Source organism: Macadamia integrifolia, chromosome 4, assembly GCF_013358625.1.
Source record: "Macadamia integrifolia cultivar HAES 741 chromosome 4, SCU_Mint_v3, whole genome shotgun sequence".
Lineage (NCBI taxonomy): Eukaryota > Viridiplantae > Streptophyta > Magnoliopsida > Proteales > Proteaceae > Macadamia > Macadamia integrifolia.
The window spans coordinates 17,255,007-17,274,258 of record NC_056560.1 but is presented as its reverse complement, the minus strand read 5'-3'; the positions used below and the strand labels follow the sequence as shown (position 1 = coordinate 17,274,258).

Below are 19,252 nucleotides of genomic sequence, written 5' to 3'. Positions count from 1 at the left end.
AAGGCAAAAGTTCAAGTGTGTTTGCTTCAATTTTCAAAATGAATAAGAGATTAATCAACGAACAAGCATCTTTAACAATAGAAAATTAAATTTAAAAATGAAATTATGTAATTGTGGTGGTAAATTAATGTTTGTTTTGCACAATATACTAGAGGTAGAAGTGCAATTTCAATGGAATAAGCTTATTAGCTTGAGCACTTCAACTATTGTATGTAAGTTAAAAAGATTCATTTAGAACCCGTTCAATGCCCATTTAGGGATAAACAAGTCTATAGCCCGGATAAGGTTCTTTTATGGCAGCCTGATTATAGTTCGAGACTGATCGACCCGATTATAAATTGAATTATGTCCCCCTAACTAAATTCATTTAACTAAACAAGCATTTACGGTGCAACTCTAAAACTTGGCCCAGCCCGACCATGATCAACCCATCCCGTACCGTTGACACCTCTATTGTAGGATCTAAAATGGCCGATTAGACCGATCCTAAGGGTAATTTTTCAGTTATTAAGGGGCAATTCGCGTCCAAGAAACAATGGTGATTCTACTGCCTCCACCGCACGTACTTCACTTTAGATTTCAAATCCAGTCAATAGAAGCTTTCGAGTCCATGACTGTTATGGTAAGTGAATCGAAGCAGCACAGTAGAATGTAGAAAAAGGACAGGTGGGAGGTGGGGGGTCGGGTAGAGGACAATTGGATCAGTGATTACTGAAAAGGTCGATTCTCGATTTCACCCCTCCTTGGCACCAAGAACAGTTTCTCAATCGCCCGCCTTTAAATTCGCTTGAGAAACAGTTGAAATTTGGTCTTTGGAAGTCCAAATCAAGTCCAAGCCTTTCAATCATCGTCTCCATCACTCATTTGTTTCTTTCGTCTTTGATTCGAATTCAACCATTAAAGTTGGTTTCCATTGCATTTCCGGTCATTTTCTCAACTTCTCCGGCGCTGGAGTGCTGGACTGGTACTTTTCCGACGGAATTTGTGTTCTGGTCTTTGAGGCTTTCTTACTGGAGATTTTCTACGGGGATAGGAGTAAAGGATTATAATTTAACAGCTATTACAGTCCGATGGTGAGTTCACACAAATTCATGGATTTTTTTTTTTTTTTTTTTTTTTTCTATTTGTTATTTCTCTGTTGCTCTGGTTGGAGCCTGCTTTGGTGACTCATGGTTTTTCGGATTGTTGAACTGATACTTGAAGGAGTTGTAGTGATTAATTTTGGTTCAGTTATCTATATTGTCTGGTAGTAGGAAATTAGGGGATTTTGGATAGTGTAATAGTTAATGCATGTTGGGAGTTTTAATTTTTTCCAATATTCGTTGTATTGATTTTAATAGCGGGATGACTACTTTGTTAAAGAGATTTTTTTTTTTTTTGGGTTATAAATGTGTTATTGATGTCATTTATACAATCAGTTTGTCGATTTCAGTTGCTTGTGGTTTCTTCTACATGGAAGCACCAGTTGCAGTAGAGGAATATGTTGAATACCGGATTGAGGAGAGTTCTGGTGGAAATACTAGCTCTCCATCTTCACTGAACCAGATTGCAGACCCTGTTGTTTATAAACTCGTTCGGGTAACGTATCTTTGTAAATCATTATTTCTTCTTATTCCCTAATTTATTTTTTTGCTGGTTGGTATTATACATGAAGTTGTAGTTTCTTTTCATTTTAAGAAACGAAAAAAGAAAGAGATCCTATACCACGAGAAATAAGTAGGGAGCCTTCTATCCTGTTCATGAAGTTGTAACTTCTTTTCTTTTTGGGCTTCTTTTATGTCAACCGGGGGGAAAAATTTTTACCTGAAAGATCAACTTTTGTTTTTAGAATTATGTTTTTTCTTCACTATTTTTTTTTAATATTTTATTATGGTAGATGACAAGGAAGCATTTTTTAGTATGGTTGAGTGAGTAAAGGAATCCAAATATATTGTGAGGATTGGTTCCTCTATGGGTGCCGATTGTGTTATGGCCAAGATACCACCACTATATTGAAAAGAATAATTTGGATGTTTTTCCAAAATTTTTTATTGTATTTGTGACAATATTCGAAACTAAAACCAGTGATCACAACCAAGGAGAAGAGAGAAGAGAGAAGAGGAGAAGAGACTCCCAAAAAAGAGAATAGCTGCCAATGGCTGTCAGCCGCCCCCTCACATTGTATGTTATGACACTGCAAACTAGAAGACTCTTCAGTCCTTGCAGTAGTAGAAGTCTAATAAACCTTAGCAATAACAACTAGAAAACAATTAAACATAAAAACTAACTCCAACACCTAACGTTCTTATCATGGTCAATGACAATTAAACATTGTACCACAAGGGTTTGACAATAATACTTTTACGGTACATATCTTAACACTCCCCTCAATAAATCACCCGTACTAGTTTGGAACAGTCTTTCCAGAATGCATGACTAAACAGAGGCTTGGTAAACATATCACTCAACTGATCTGCAAAAGAACAAATGGAGTAACAATCAACTTCCTCACAACAATATTCCTCACAAAGTTATAGTCAACTTCAATGTGTTTGGTCCTTTCATGAAACACCGAGTTGCTAGCAATGGTGGTAGCAATTTGATTATTACAAAACATCTCCATAGGTTTATTAATTGGAAAACCCAACTTCAATTTATTCATTTCACATGTTGAGACCAATCAAACCACCCAACATTAGGTGGCCCCTAGAGAGATCAAGGATGCCCTCTGCTTATCTCATTTTACTTCCCTTTTTTGCTTTTGGTTTTGGAAAGTTGCGACTCACAATTTTAGTTAGTTTGGGATAAAGGATCAAGTTTTACTTCACAATGGTGAAGGAGGAATCTCCTCACCATTGCCGTTGATCTTGTTTAAGACTAGGGAAGGGTGTTTTCAATCCATTACAGATGAGAGTTTGTGATGACACATGAATTCAACCACAAGCTCAAATCACTGATAGTGTAGGGATTCTTCTTTTTCCATGGGTGAAGAAAAACTTGTCTAACATAAATATTGTTTTGCTTAAAAAATATATAATACCCTTTCGTAAGATGGGCAGGTAAAATGAATTTTATAGTTCCTAGGCATTATTGTACATCTCTCGCTCTCGACTCCATTTGTGAAATTACTTTACTTGTTACTGATCATATATCTTTCTTGCGCCTTAATTAATTCTCTGTAGTCTGTTCATATGAATGGTAATAAATAGAAAGTGGTAAGGATCAATGATCAAATCACCATATCATTGTCCATCCATAATCCTAAACTCAACTGTTAATTGGATGTGATATTCAGAGAAATGGTTGGATAGGAGTTATGGGAATCTCTGGAATTCAAAGTTTAATTGAAACCCTGCAGATGCATAGTCATGTAAAAGAGAAACCAGACTCACTCAATGGTTGAGGAGCCCTTAGAATGGAACATGGATCACCTACCAACCTATACACGAAGGCTTCAACATAGGTTTCGTGAGACACATGTCCTAGATAAGTTTAGTTTGATAGTTTCTTGGTATGGGTTCTCGCAATGTTATTCTGATCTTTCAGTTTTTGTTTTTCACTAGGATTCAGGGTGATTGTATTGGTTATTTATGTTTATGATATTATCATATTTGCAGATGATTGATGCATGAGTGATTATTTGGACTGGGCTGAACCTATTCGAGAACCCGGCCCAAAAACCGGCTCCAAGTTTGGGTAGGAAGTAATTAGGAGATTTTATTTCTATTTCAGGTTTAGTCTTCAATTAGGAAGCTTTTAATTTCGTTCTTATAAATAAACTTGTTATCCAATTCCTTGGGAAGATTAGAGAATGAATTGAAGTTGAGTTTATGTGGTGTGCTTGCGTGGCCTGGTGTGTGCGATCTTCTTCCCCCCCCCAATCTCCTTCCCGTGGTTCAAAATTTTGGACCATTTTGATCATATCGCAAGTGCCCGATATGGTATACCAGGTACTTTTAAAAGTCCCCGATTTCGACCCATTTCGACAAATTTCGGTCGAAATTTCGATCAACTCGATGGGTTCGACCATTTTGGTCTAAATAGCCCCTTATAAAAGGGCTTGTTTCCCACATTTTGCAAAAATCAACTTCTCTTCCCCTTATTTCGATTGTAAGAATTGGGAAATATAGGAAATCAGCCAAGAAATTGAAATTTCTCCATCAATATTTCATTCTGCATTTAAATCTTATGAAGCAAAGTATATCTACCTAAGGAAGGGTTCTTGGAGCAAAACGGTAAAACTCCATTTTCCCCAAATGTCATTTTTTTTGGTACAATATACTTGTAAGCATGGTTTTAAGTATCTCCGATATGTATCTTAAATTTAGCCGACCGATACGATACATACCGATACGATACATGGAATTTTTAAAATCCTTTCGTATCGATATATATCCTACGATACATATCAATATGCATCAATACACCACCGATACGATATGCACCGATACGACTATGGAAAATATAAAATCGAGGTGAAATGTACGTTTCGGTATGTATCGCTACGTATCGGTATGGTATGTATCGATCGGTACATATCGGTGAGTATCGGTACATACTGATACAATGCGCTACGGTCATATAATGGGCAAGCTGGGTAATTTTTCAGAAAACGTGATTTTTTTAGGGGTTTTTGTTCCAAAGTTGCTGCCAGCCATATTTCTCTCTAACTAAAGTGGAAATTAAGGTTGGGAACAAGGATTTTACATTTATGGGACAACTACAAACCTTGAATTCTTAGTGCGATATCCTAACTTAGTGTTATGCATAATACATATTATCAATAGCTTTTTTTAACAAATTCTTTATGCAAAAGTGTTTAAAAAAATGTTTCCTATCCATTTATGTGTGTCTTTAGCGTATCTTAGAGTATGTTCGATACGATACGATACCCTCTGATACGTATCTTAATTTTGGCCGACCGATACGGTGACCGATACCAATACTTTAATCCTTGCTTGTAAGTATACTAGAATGATTTTAACTTTTATTATATGTTTTGCATCCTCTGCATTATGTTTTGTTTGTTTTAATCATTTTTTTTTTCATTTTTAATTAGTAACTTATATCTGTAGTAGTAGTACAACTTCAATCAACGTACACTAGCAAACTTGGGTCAACACCACAAATATCACTTTAGGTATTTTTTTTATATGAAACTAATTCTTTGAATAGGTTAAAAATGTAAAAATAGGGAATACACAAAACATCAGACAAAAAAGCACTGTTTGGGGGTCGAAACAAAGTTTCCACCATTGCAAGCAAAATTCCCAGGTTTCCACGAAAATTCGGAAATTTCAATTTCGATCTTGACCATGGTCGAATCCCGAAATTTTGAACCTTGCTCCTTCCTAAAGAGAATTCCTCCCTTTCTTCTTGGCCATCTCTCTCATTCTTCTTCTTTTCTGGTTGTCTCTCCCAGCCCCTATTCTAGGCAGCAGTTGCTGCCCCTTAGGAGTGGATCGATCTGCATCAATAGAATTCCTTTACACATAAAATTCTGGGCAAGGGTATCCCTTCTGTGTGTGACCAGAACCCCTTGAGTCTCTTCCCAAATCACATGTTCTATTGTGAGAGGCCACCCTGCAACCATAATAGAACCTTACCTATCGCCCCTTGTGATTTCAGGAATTTAATCTGAATATATTACCTGATCTTTGGGTTTGCTGTCTTTTGGAGTCGATAGAGCAGGAATCTGTGAGCACCCTTAAATTCCCAAGGAAATCGAAGACCTGGTTGGAGGTCCATAGCCATCGCAAGCAAGTTATGCCTTCTGCTGATTTTGTCAAGTCATAAGGAAGAAGATGATTTCTTCTTCTTTTATTCTTAGGTGACCTAATTATTGTTATTTATGCTTAAGCCTCCTTTCTAAAAGTTGTGTTCTATTATTTCTTTCCTCTTTGGTAACTCCAAAATACCCCTCCACTTTCAAATTTAATCCTATTTTGACCCCGTTATTTGTTCCCTTCACTTTTAAGTGCATGAGTTGTTTCTAAATTTACCAAAACGCCACCAGTTCCTTTGAAATTGATTTATTTGTTAATTGTGGGTCCATAAGGGATCCAAGTTGGTTTCGAAACCTTAAATCTGCATCAATGATGCATCAAGGATTACATAGGTGAAATTCTATTTACATCAACATTTTAAGGTGAAAGAATTAGGTGCCTCAAGTATTTTCTTGGTATTAAAGTGCTTTGGAGTAAACAAGGGATTCGTTTCTCACAGAGAAAATATGTTTAGGATATTTTGTCTAAGACTTGTATGCTTGCTTCCAAACCAGTTGATACACCTATGAACCCTCACTAGAAGTTTAGGACAAATAATGGCAAAGATCTTGATGATAGGCACTGCTACAGAAGATTAGTAGGGAAACTCATTTACCTTGCTGTTACTAGACTAGACATATCATTTGTTGTTGGGATTGTTAGTCAGTTTATGGAGTCACCTAAGAAGGCTTACTGGGAGACATGATGTCGAATATTAAAGTATCTTAAGTGCACTCCAGGAAAGGGTGCTCATATACCTACCTAATCAACATTTTGATGTGGTAGGATACTCTGATGCAGATTGGGTTGGTGCTGACCATCATTGGATGTCTAAAATAGGTTACTATACTTTCATTGGTGGCAATCTTATCGCACGGAGAAGCAAGAAGCAAACGACTTTGGCTAGGTCTAGTGCTGAGGCTGAGTGTAGAGCTATGGCTCATACAATAGCCAAGTTAATGTGGTTGAAATCATTGCTTCAAGAGTTGGGATTTCCGATTACTAAACCTATGAAGATGTTCTTTGATAATCAAGTTGCTATCTTAATTTCCAGCAACCCAGTGTTTCACATAAGGACCAAAACATTGAAGTTGATATCACTTTGTGAGGAATGTAGTAATGAGGAAGTTTATTGACACGTTAGTTTCTTTTGTAGATCAGTTGGGTGATATGTTTACCAAGCCTTTGTTTTGTCCCCTTTCCTGGGAAAAATGTTCCAAGCTAGGCATGGTGAGCTATATACTTGTGTGTTTGTTTTATTACTTTTAGTCTACTGCAAGGGCATAGGGGAATTATTGGTCTTGGGGCCCTGTAATTGGTTTAACCTATTATATAATAGGATGAGGGGATTGCCAATAGTATTATTCCATTCTTTTATTTGTCGATAGTCTATTCTTCCCTTCTTTAGTGGGCGAGCCTGTGGCACAATGGTTAAGTTGCAATATTGCAACATGTTGGTCACTGGTTCAAACTTGGAAACAACCTCCTCTGCGAAGCAGGGGGTAAGGCTGCGTACACTTGCCCCTCCTAGACCTTGTAGTAGCGGGAGCCTCGTGCACCAGGTTGCTCTTTTTTCCTTTTTCCGTTCTTCCCTTCTTTCTCTCTTTCTCTTCTTCTTCTTTTCTTTGTTCTCTATTGTCTGATTAGCTAGAAGTATATTTAGTTCGATATACAGGGTGTGCTAGCATTGTACCAATGGAGAATCTATGCTCTTTATTGTTGACTTTTGCAGTAGGTGCCACTGAAACAGTTGTGGGCCTACAGCTCTGTGTGTAATCAAGCATAGCCAAACTCAGCCTCAGGGCAGACTTTAGACACAAATTCTTGAAGGCCTAAGCTGCGATGAGCTTGCATGGCCCCAGTTATGTACCCATCATGGTTCTAAATCTCGGGAATTTTTGGGTAATTTCTGAAATTTGCTGAAATTAGGGTAGCAATTTCCAAAACTTGGTCATCTCGGGGTGGGTTGAAACCATCAAAACTTGCAAAATTTTCGAGAACTAGAACTATGGTACCCATTTCCTGGGTAAGCTGCCTTAATAGGCTCTTCCTCAATAATTTTGGTGGTCACAGGGTCTTTGATATGATTTATTTTCCTGTTTTGCAAATTGCCAAATCCTTTATTGAGCTTTTCTAAAGGGTACCTTTTATAGTTGTTTGGTTTTCACGCTGGTAATGTATGAAAATAATGAGATACTGAGTAAAAACCCTGTCGGAGCACTCATGATAATGTATCTTACTAATAATTCTATGTGCATGTGCGTTGTGCGTCAATGGGGGCATGTCTCTTTGTGGTTGGGGCATGCATGTGCATTATTCATTTTGTGTTGCCAATGGACTAAAGGGTCATTTTTTCTAACTGTGGGAATTTTTTTTTGATTTGTTGTATTATTCGTGTCATCAGTTTTGTATTTTTTTTTTTTTTTTTCCATTTGGTTATTTTTTAAATTGTGTAATGACTTCCCCTTATTTAGGTAGAAGGTGATGGAAGATTAGTCCCCGCTACAGATGATGAAGTCATGGAGGTTGAGGACCTGCTTGAAGATGTGAAAGGTGATCTGCCTTCAGTTGTAGACACTGGACAAGCTGAAGAACCCCATTGTAATGGGGGAATTACCACTGTGGAGACTAAATTAGACGGTTCAGAAGGTTTGTAATACCTTATGTGATTCTGTGTATTCTTACATGTTATTTTTTTAGGAGATATTTTGGCTAGTGACATGTAGGGAGGTGAGAGGTCAATATTTCCAGAATTCCCATCCAATTAGGGAGGGTATGGGAATTCTCACTTATTTCTTCTCTTCTCCTAAGATTCTTGATTTTAGGTCCTTCATGTGCTCGTCGCCCTGTCAGGTTTTGAGGGCAAAACAACCCCTGCCATCTTGTTATAAAAAAAAAAAGGGGAGGGAGCTACTTTTGTTTCTCCCTTTTCCCAACCATGCTCCCTTTCTTACCCTTCTCTTTTACAAAATGTAAAGTCCACATGCATAACACATACCAAAACCTAGTACAGCTTAAAGTTGTTTTGGAATCTAGAGCTATTGTTTAGTTCGGCTTGCTCAACCTTTAAATTGTTTATTGTACTGCTTTTGGCAACATCCCTTTTGGTTCTATTTGAGCATTCACATCTGAAAAGGCTTTGGCAGGTTTTGCACAATCTGAGAAGAAAGAAATCAATGCGGAAAAATTGAATACTCGACTGGAGGTTTGTTATCTAATTCTTGGCTCCTTGAAAGTATTAGATCAAAAGTTTGTCTTAAGCATTTTCGCCCAAAGTTTGCTTAGTTTCTGTCATTGTATTTATAGACATAATTTTCTTATGGGTAAATTACAGATTGGGTGCCTAACTAGAAATCACGGGTTCCTAAATCAGGATAACATTAGTTAGATTAACCATGAGTTCAACGCAAGTAGAATCACATTGATTTGATATTGGAGGGAAAAGTTACGGCATAGTCTTCAGACTGGGCTCCAAGCTAAAAAAGGCAGTGTCCTACACATAAGTTGGATTCAAGCTCATTTTTGGGATCCGTGCTCTGAATTTGGATTGAAGGTGTAAACATGAGAAATGTAGCCCTTCGAGTCTTCTGTACGTAAGAAAAATATTGTGTCAATTGGAGCTCAAATGAGGGAGATATGGCTATTTCTGTAGAAGAGGTGCAATATGCCCAACATGGACAATTGACCATGAGTTGGAGACTAGGGGTAGGTCATCCATCTACATGTACACTGTCAACTCATGATGGGCTTGGTTCATATGACTTAGAGTCAATTTTTAGTACCTTTGAAGAAGAATTAAAGGAAGGCTATTTTTGGCAAAGTTGTAGATTTTTTTAGTCTGCTTTCAAATGAAGCAAGAATAAGCCCAATTAAAGTTATATAGAAGAAGTTATGCCCTCGTGAATGAGGAAGGGTCAGTATGCCAGACTAGTTTCTGGTTCAAACTGAACGGTTGGACCAAGCTCGGGTTTGGGTCATTTGTGGGCTATTTAAGTGAGATTTAGGGCTTATTGTCATTCTCTCTCTTCTAAGAACAAAAGAAGAAAAATCCCTAGAAGAGAAGATCCCCCTCCATCACTTTGAGTGCATTGAATGTGAGTTTCAACCTCAAGTGAATTTAAAGAGCTCCATTAATGGAAGTTGAACAATGTGGGTGTGTGATTAAAGCTTTATACTGGAAGCAAGAGGGAAGAAGAAAAAATGTGAAGAAAGAAAGGGTTTTTGCTGTCCTCTTGTGGATGAAAGGAGGGATAAAGAGGGTTAATTGAGTGGTCCCCAATTCTATTGTGTACACTTGGAAAGTCAAGTTCACCCATCAAAGGAGAAGTTGAAGATTCCAGTGAACAGTGAACACAGATCATGTCAGGGATTTCTTTGGACATCTCAGATAGGATTGTAAGCTTGTTCCAAACTTTCTTTGTTTTCATATGCCATCTGAGTATTGTATGTATGCTAGAGTGAATCTGTGCTGTAAAATTATTCTAGTTTGTGCAAATTGTAGGGCATCATTATAGGCCCATCATCTTTGTACTGTGGTGTCTAGTTGTATCCAGAGATCGTGTGCTCCTTAGTAGTTATCACTACCCAAACTTTGCTGTGAGTACGACCTCCTAGTTTTATGCTGGAAGAAGCCTAGGTGTGGGTGCTCCCTACTGCAACTGTAGTTAAAGTAGTGTATTGAGTAGGTACGAAGCCTTTACATACCCTACTCTGGGAGCAGATGCTCGTAGAAGTATTTGTGTTGTGCGCGTGGCTCTTTGTATTTCTTGTATTGCATTTGGAGTGTTTGTGGGCTGAAGGATGGGTGTGCATGCTTGGAATTGTCTCCATGACAAGAGGTTAAGTGCGTATACGGATTGTTACAGTGCCAGCTAGATTGCCACATTAGCTTGTGTGTGACAAAAAAATAAAGAATTTTTGGTATATTGATTCATTCCTCCTCTTAATGTCAGCCGTGACTCAACACTTGGTATCATAGTTAGTACTCAGTGATAGTTTAATCAACAACCGAGTGATCCGAACAGTGACATGGCTCCAGGAGAAGGTTCTTCAAGCAATGCTCCTAAGTTTAGTAGAACCGATTATGTTTTCTGGAAGAGAAGGATGCAGTTCTACTAGGGCTTGCTTGGTTATGATGTTTGGGCGTTTGTTCTAAATGGTTGCATAGAACTAGAGACTACTCCAATAGATACGTCAACAAAGAAGAATCGTGATAACAACCAGAAGGCTTTGAATGTGATTATAACAGCATTGGAATAGAATATCATGGCTTAGGTGATGGATTGTGACATGACAAAGGAAGTCTTGGACAGATTAAAGAGCATCTATGAAGGAGATGAAAAAATTAAAAAGGAAAAATTACAGATCTTCAGAGCTTAGTTTGGGAGCTTATTGATGCAAAATGAAGAATTGACAGCTATATAACCAGGGTGAAAGAAGTGGACAACTCCATTAGGGGACTTGGAGTGAAGCTAGAAGACTCTGCAATATGTCAGAAAGTTATCAAATTGTTACTACCTAAGTATAACTCAAAGGTCTCATCCATTGAAGAGGCAAATGACTTGGATAAAATCACTCTTGATGAGGTTCATGGTAGTTTCACTACTTATTAAATGAGAATGAGAAAGGGAAAGTCAATTGACAAGCAAGCAGTATTCAAGGCAATGAAAATTTTGAAAATTAGAGAAAAGAAGTAGCTTGAGGAAGAAGAAGAGGAAGACAGTGATGATGAGGCTATAACTCACTTCACTAGGAAATTAAAGAAAGGCATAGGTAAGTATAAGAACAAGCTACCCTTCAAGTGTTTTAACTGTGGTAGCTTTGCAGCCAAGTGTCCTACAAGGGACAAATAGAAAGTGATGATGATGATAAAGATGAAAAGAAGAACAACCTTAAGGAAAGAAAAAGTTCTTCTCCAGTAGGTACAAGAAAGGGATGTCAAAGAAAAGTTTTGTTTTTAAGAGAAGCAATGATATATCTGAAGAGGATTATGAAGAGATTTCAAATGATGAGGCCATGTTCATGGTCTTTGCAGATAAAGAGGACAAGAAGACTGAATCATTAGATGAAAAACAATCTTCTGAAGAAGAGGAAGAAGAGAAAGTAGACCTTGAGGACGAACTGAGAGCTACCATTAAACAGCTCAGAAAAGAAAGAAAGAAAGTCAAGAAAGCCGCTCAAGACTTCAAAGAGCAAGAAAAGTTGCTTCTTGAGTTGAGAGAGCAAGCAGATGGATCATGACCAATTTTAGAAGATTTTGAAAATCAAGTATCTTAGGACTATTTAGTGCACCATGCTTGAATAAGAAAATTTGGATTTGAAAGCATAGTTGGAGGAGCAAGCTCAGATCCTGTGGAGATTGATAGCAAGAGAAGACTCAGAAAATGAATACATTGAAGATGAGTCAACTCCACAAGAGCACCCAAGCAGTAAGAAGCTCAAGGAGATTATTAGTGTTTAGAGACCAGCTCACATAAGTTTGGGCTTGGATTTGTTGGTGAGTCATCCAAGAGTGCCAAGGAAAATAGCAAAGGAACAACTCAAAACCATATTAAAGTGGGTGAGGAAAATGCTTAAAAAAGCGAGGCATAGATTGGAACTCAAGCAAGTGCAAAGAAAGGTGTATAGAGACAAAACATGCATTCGGGTCTAGTTAAGAGAATAAACCAAATTCCACTCCATAAGACTACCCATGCTATACAACCATAAAAGGCATGGTCAAGCAAGAGAGTTGAGAGAAATGGCTACATGTGGATTCCTTAGCAGACACCTAGTGATGTAGTACTGTAATTGAAAAGATCAAAACAATATCAGAATAGGATATTTTCTCAGAGAATAGAGAAATCCAGATTTGGATTAGGTGGATAGATGGGGCTAATAATAAAACCAGGTTCAGTGAACATATGGTAGAATACTTATTGAAAATTTGTTGATGGATGAAAAGGATGGAATATACAAATAACAAAAGTAACACCCGGGCTTCACATGGCAAGGTGGTTCAATTGGATCAAACACCAACCTACCTTGATCGTACACAAGGGATTCCTTTATCAAATACAAGGGGTTCTTTCGATGAAGAAGAGAGTTGCAAATGCAAAACTTTGTTTTAAAAATTGTGGGTTGTTCTCTGAATGCTTACAATTGGTCCCTATTATAGGACTAATCCAACAAAACATTATAAAGACATATGTTTAACTTTCACCTAACAAAAGTAGAAAGTCCTCACCTTCCAACTACCAAAATTGGAAAAATCTTACCTATTAAAGTTGGAATAGGAAAGTCTTCACAAACCAACTACCAAAGATGGAAAATATCACCTATTAAATTTGGAATAGGAAAGTCTTCACCTACCAACTACCAAAGGTAGAAATGTCCTCAGCTACCATCACTTACAAAAGTGAATTGATTCCCCCTTCTCCCCTTCTAGAAAGTAAAAGTAACTTCTAAACACTTATTGACCCCATGACTGGTCCGTTCAACTTATGAACCAAACCTACTAGATCAAAACAAATAAACCACAATAACTAATCCCGTATGCAGCCATAATGCCCCCGGTTTAGGAACATAAAAGTGATCTATTACAAACAAAACTATATGGACTGAAGGCCCAACACATACAATCCAACCCTAGACTTATTCCTAATAAAACAAGCCGATTTCGGTGATGAATCTACATCACCTAGAAGAGTTGATGATCGCAGAGCTTTAAACAGGTGGCAAAGAGAGCAAATGACAAAGAGACACTTCTTTCAAGGTTACTGTTACAAGTGTAATACTTTTGGGCACAAGATCTCTAACTGGAGTTTAATCTTGGGTCAGAGAATTTTGTGGATAGAAATCCAGTTGCACCCTTGATGGAGGAAGCAGTGGAGTGTTATAAATATAAAATCTTTGGACACATTGCTAGACTGTAGGACTGTTTCTCCCACAGAGACAGCAAATCGAAAGCAATCAAAGCAATGTCAAAAGTGCAAGGACAGTTGAGGTGAGAAGGCCGAGCTAAAAAATAGATTCCAAGGTAGAAGCAAGTACAAAAGTCTAGTTTGCTAAAAAGGTTTGGGTTCAAAGAGGAATGGAAGAAAATGAAGATTCATATGTTGTGCAGAGAGAATTCAGAACACAAGGAAATTCTACTCAATGGATACTAGACAGTGGATGCTCAAGCCACATGAAGGTGGGTTTGTGAAATTTGGCAATAATGATAGTACCAAGATTACAGGGAAAGGCTCTCTCAATCTCAATAATGGGAAGGTGAAATCCCAAGATGTCTTATATGTTGAAGGGCTCAAGCACAACTTACTCAGAATCAATCAAATTTGTGATAAGGGTCATGAAGTGATCTTCAACAACCAAGGTTGTGAGATTAGAAGGACAAACACAGGGAGGTTGATGGCTACATGAAAGAGGACTTCAAGGAACTTATACACTTTGACAGAGACGGTGAAAGATTCATACATGGTCAGTTTGGATGAAACAACATGGCTATGGCATAGAAGAATTGGGCACATTGGTTTTAAGAACCTTGCTAAGACTTCGTCAAAGAAGGCTATTCTATATTCCAGTGTTAAAGAAACCCTTAAAAAAACCCATATTTGCATCTTGTCAGAAGGGAAAGCAGACAAGAGTATCCTTCCGGTCAAAGGAGTATCACACTAGTTAGCCATTGGAGTTGGTGCACGCTGATTTGTCTGGTCCCATGGGGACACAAAGCATCACAGGACAGAAATATTTTTTCTTATTTATTGATGATCACTCCAGAATGACATGGTTCATTTTCTTAAGGCCCAAGTCAGGCTTTAGAAACATTCAAGATCTTTAGAAAGCAAGTTGAAAACTACAAAGAAAAGAAAAAGTGTTTGATATCTGACAGAGGTGGTGAGTAAGGTTGGGTTGATTTCGAAGAGTACTTTTGTGAACTTGGACAACCCAACAGAATGGTGTTGCAGAGAAAAAGAACAAGACAGTTCAAGATATGGCAAGAACCATGTTGGCAGAGAAGGGTATGGGAGACAAGTTATGGAAGCAGGCAATTTTGACTCCAGTGTATATCCACATTAGTTGCATGTTGAGACCTCATGAGAGCAAGACTCCTAATGAACTTTGATTTGGTCGAAAAGGCTACAACAAGACACTTAAAGGTCTTTGGTAGAAAGTGTTATATAAAGACCAGAAATCAAGACTTGGGGAAGTTTGATGATAGAGTTGATGAAGGCATCTTCTTAGGTTACTCTGGTTCAAGCAAAGCCTACAGATGCTACAACAACAGACTTGGCAAAGTTGTGGAAAGTGCAAATTTCAAGGTTGATGAGAAGAGAGACATTCCCACAAGTTCAAGCAGTGAACTTCAAATTTTTGAACACCTTGATGATGAGAATGACAGAGTTGATGATAGGCCTCAAAGCAAAATGAGTATAAAGATGAGCAATCTAATGTAGAGTTAGATGAGCAAAGAAGACATAGTAGAGTTGACCAATAGAAGTCAAATGATTTTCCCTTGGTAGTTGTTTCATTGCACCAAGAAAATCAACAAAAATAGGGGGCAAAATGCATCATTGTTGTTTGGTTGTCAAGAGTTTCAGTTGGGTACTCCCTACATGTACAAGGGAGAGGAGAAGCCATGTGTCACCGTCGTTCCCTCTATTTTCTTTCCGTGTTTTCCCGTTACCCTTTGCCATGAATCTCCTTTCCTTTGGATTTTAGATTCACTAAACTCTTTAATTTTCGATCTAAATTGGAACAAAATTCGTCATTCTCCTTCACTTCCTCTGATGAAATGCCTGCTTTAGTTGACAACCTTTTGCACCATCTTCTTGTGCTTGTCAAATTGAGCACATAATTGCAGCTTATTATTACTTATAGTAGTCTATCGGTGAGCCTGCTAAATAATTTTTAAATATGGTTCATATCCTTTATTGTCTGATTAACTATTTGCATTCTAATTCATTGTGCTCCTTATCCAGTCTTGTTTTTGTACAGAATTGTTTTTTTTTTTTTTTGGCTGAATTTTGTGCTCATCTTTCCAAATAGATGTTGCTTTGAACTTACTTTGCGAGCTCTCCTGAATCCTGTTCGTCTTTCGACTCCCTTGCAGTATATTGGTGTGATGTTGCAAAAGGTTAAACAGGAGGAGAAGCTCCGTATATCATGTGAATCTCCTGACAGTTCTTCTGATCACATGAATCTAGGTGGCAAGTGTTCTGATCAGCATGAGAAGTTACCAACTAGTGATGAGAAACTTCAATCTGAAAACAAATTGCTGGAAACTTTGCCTTTACCATCAACCGGCTCAAATAACAGTGATGCTAATGAATCAAGCAGCGTGGAAACGTGCTTAAAACCTAAAGATGGTCCAATAAATAGTGGATCTTCAGCTTGTGCCATCTCCACTGGTTTGAAGACTGATTTTACTAGATTGAAGGGGGAAATATGTTTGGACAATCGCACAACTAGAGAACTTCATGAGATCTTCAAAGCAACATTTGGGAGAGAAACTTCTGTCAAGGACAAGTTGTGGCTTAAGAGGCGGATTGCTATGGGATTAACTAATTCTTGTGTTGTTTCAACTACAGCATTTATAAATAGTGAGAAAACCTTGGTCAAGAAAGTTGAAGAAGAAAGTAGGAAGGATGCAGATTGCACTCTGTACACGGGACAAGATATCATAAAAGATAACCTGAAAGAGTCACCAAGCAGTCCAACTAACCAAATTGAAGATATGAAGCTTGTATCTGGCAAAATATTGAGAAAACCAAATATTGAATATGATGATAAAATTGAAGGTAATAACCAAACAGAAGAGAGAGCGGTCAAGAGAGTTCGAAAGCCCACTAGACGATACATTGAAGAGTTTTCAGAGATTTTGGTATCTTCCACTAAAAAATCTAGACATTGTCAAGACTCGCCAATTTCTCATGTCAGGAATGCTTGCAATGTGCGTTCCAAGAGGACAACGTTTGTCACTAGGGAGGACTCTCTTGGAGGGTCTGGTGTTCAGGTCCCCTATGTTTCTAGGGTGCGAAGAGGGCGTCCCAGGAAAAACTTCATGGCTCTTATGGTAAGTAAATATTCCTTAGCTGATGATGTTGTTCTAAGCCATTATTTTCTGCACCTACATATCATTTTTTGTAACTTCTTCATTGTCCGCCTCTCACCAAAAGTATAATGTATGGCTTTTGAGCACTGTATACCTAGTGTCACAACTAATTATCACAGAACAGCTCGCTCTTTCTTGCTTGCTGACTTATACCTCTCATGCACACACATGCTAGTCACTTTTATGAACAGATTCATAGGAGTATCAATTTCTTGTACTCACCTGGTCCTGTGATCCATGTGGCTGATTTCTTAAAAATTAGCACATGAAAAATAGAATGTGAACAAAAAAGATAATGAACATTTTATATTTAGTTCTCCCCCCTCCCCTTGAAAGACCTCCGCTTTCATGTTTCAATCATCCAGTCATTATTCTCTAAGAATATGTGGTGAACGTGCTATCATTTTTTGTATGTTGGGCTTGTGATTCGATAGTTATCATTTATTTTAATGTGTTCATTATTTTCTGGTCAAAATTGAAATGGGGTATTCTCTGTTCAATTGGCAGAAATTCCATCCTAGTGGCATGGGGGTGGCAGCAAAACTGGTGAAGAAAGCCCTTGGTGTTCGTATGTCTCTGCCAGATGATGATAGTGCAAACAAAATCTGGAGAAGTGGTTCTAATCTTAAACGAATGCAGCAACCAGTAAGATAACTTATGGTTATACCATTCAAGATTCTTGTTTTCATCGACTTACTGGATGAAAATGCTCATTAGGAAAATGATGCTGACCAGCTAAAGTACCTTAGAAATTAGTAAAGACATACTGGAAATGAGTTAATGAAGTTTCAGGGGCTTCCCTCCATACTTCGTTAGTTTCTCCTTGTTATTTCATATTATGGAGCTCCTATTTTCCACTCAAGTCTTTGGCCAATCGACGGGTAGTATTCAACCATGTGAACCACTTGGCCTTGTGGAGGATTCAGCTTTGAATGCTCTAATCAGTGGCATCTCATGTAGTCATGTTTGTTTGGAGACTGAATAAAGTATGGTGCACATATTGTGTTGGTTGGGGACCAGTTGATAGTACATTGGCCTCAAGGATCACACGCTTTCTTGTTGAATGTTACATTGCATATTCCTCTCCTGAAAAGATTTTATAGAAATAGAGGACAGCATCATTCAATTTGGTCATTGTGGAGTCTGGGACCCATCAAATGTTGCTTCACATGCCTACTCTACCAATGGGAATGATGGATGTGGGCCTTGCCAACCCATACAGACCATGTTGCTGCTGCTCTACTATTGTACCATCCTTCCCATGGACTGGGTCTTGTGAATCCTGTTTATGGTCCACTTTGAACTGGGACAGTGTGGACCTCTCCCAGAAATAATGACAGAAAATCGAGTTAATCAAGGTTGGAACAAGATGTTTTGGTCTATGATGGGCTGGTTTGACTGGTTCCTTGAGTACCAATTGGGTGTGGTCGGCTCCCATTTTACATGACTTGCATTCACTTCTTATTATGACTTGAACCTTAGCCCTGATGTTGCATGTGATAGTAGATGGCATTGCACTACATCTTGCTAATTATGCTCTCTTTAATGCCAGTTCATTGTTGATTCAAACAATGAAAGGAGGCCTGTGGTAATAAGCACAGTTGAGCAGCGGAGGGATGTGGAGCAGGAAAACTTAGATCCATATGGAAGTAATTCAGATGATAATATAGCTACAGTATCAACTGCAAAAGGTAAACCTAGAAGAAAGCATCATCGCGCATGGACTCTTTCCGAGGTTATGAAGCTGGTTGAGGGGGTATCTAGGTATGGAGCTGGAAGGTGGTCTAAGATCAAACGGATTTCCTTTGCATCCCATACCTACCGCACTTCTGTTGATCTGAAGGTATATTAGTCCTTTAAAATGTCAATCATACACTGAAGGAGAAACTATCATGCTTTATGTCCAAGTTATGTCGTAGAAGGTTATAAATGCGAGTGCTAAGAGCAGATCTCTTTTGTAGGATAAGTGGAGGAACCTTCTGAGAGCTAGTTTTGCAGAGTCAACTAGTGACAAAGGGGTAAGGAGGTCTCTCTCTGTTTTTATCTCGACTAAGAAGTACATAGCACAAAACCGGCAGGTGCGGTGAAGACAAATTGACCACCAGATCCGGTAGTAGGCTACAATTTTTAGTCTGTGTTCTATAGCATCATGTGGTCGAAGACTGCATGTTGCTTAACCCGAACAGGCTTCAGCCTTTGGTCATGTCATTATCTCTTAAAAACTTAAAACTCAGTTATGCTCCACAATGTAGCAGAAGTCAATCTCTTGTTTTTCTATGTTTTTTTCATAGTTATCAAGGCGTTGCCTAGATGTCCAATCGGCTCAGCCTGGACCGGCGCCATTGTTGCCTAGTTGTTGCCTTCTTGGTGTCACGTTGATTTTTTACCATCCTCTCATCTTTTTTTTTTTTTTTTG

The 19,252-nt window shown here is 38.2% G+C and overlaps 1 protein-coding gene across 2 annotated transcripts in view; it reads left to right on the top strand.

Moving 5' to 3' along the window:
- Window positions 1-648: 648 nt before the first annotated feature.
- Window positions 649-19,252, top strand: part of LOC122077491 — a 24,808-nt gene continuing 6,204 nt past the window's right edge. The window contains exons 1-8 of one of the 2 annotated variants that reach the window (XM_042643442.1): window positions 649-1,073; window positions 1,419-1,578; window positions 8,219-8,393; window positions 8,891-8,949; window positions 15,835-16,797; window positions 17,344-17,481; window positions 18,389-18,679; window positions 18,798-18,854. In XM_042643442.1, the coding sequence (XP_042499376.1) occupies window positions 1,453-1,578; window positions 8,219-8,393; window positions 8,891-8,949; window positions 15,835-16,797; window positions 17,344-17,481; window positions 18,389-18,679; window positions 18,798-18,854 (1,809 nt within the window). In that variant the 5' untranslated portion in view covers window positions 649-1,073; window positions 1,419-1,452. Of the gene's footprint in view, window positions 1,074-1,418; window positions 1,579-8,218; window positions 8,394-8,890; window positions 8,950-15,834; window positions 16,798-17,343; window positions 17,482-18,388; window positions 18,680-18,797; window positions 19,187-19,252 lie in introns of those variants that run through there. The other variant, XM_042643441.1, reaches the window with a different exon arrangement.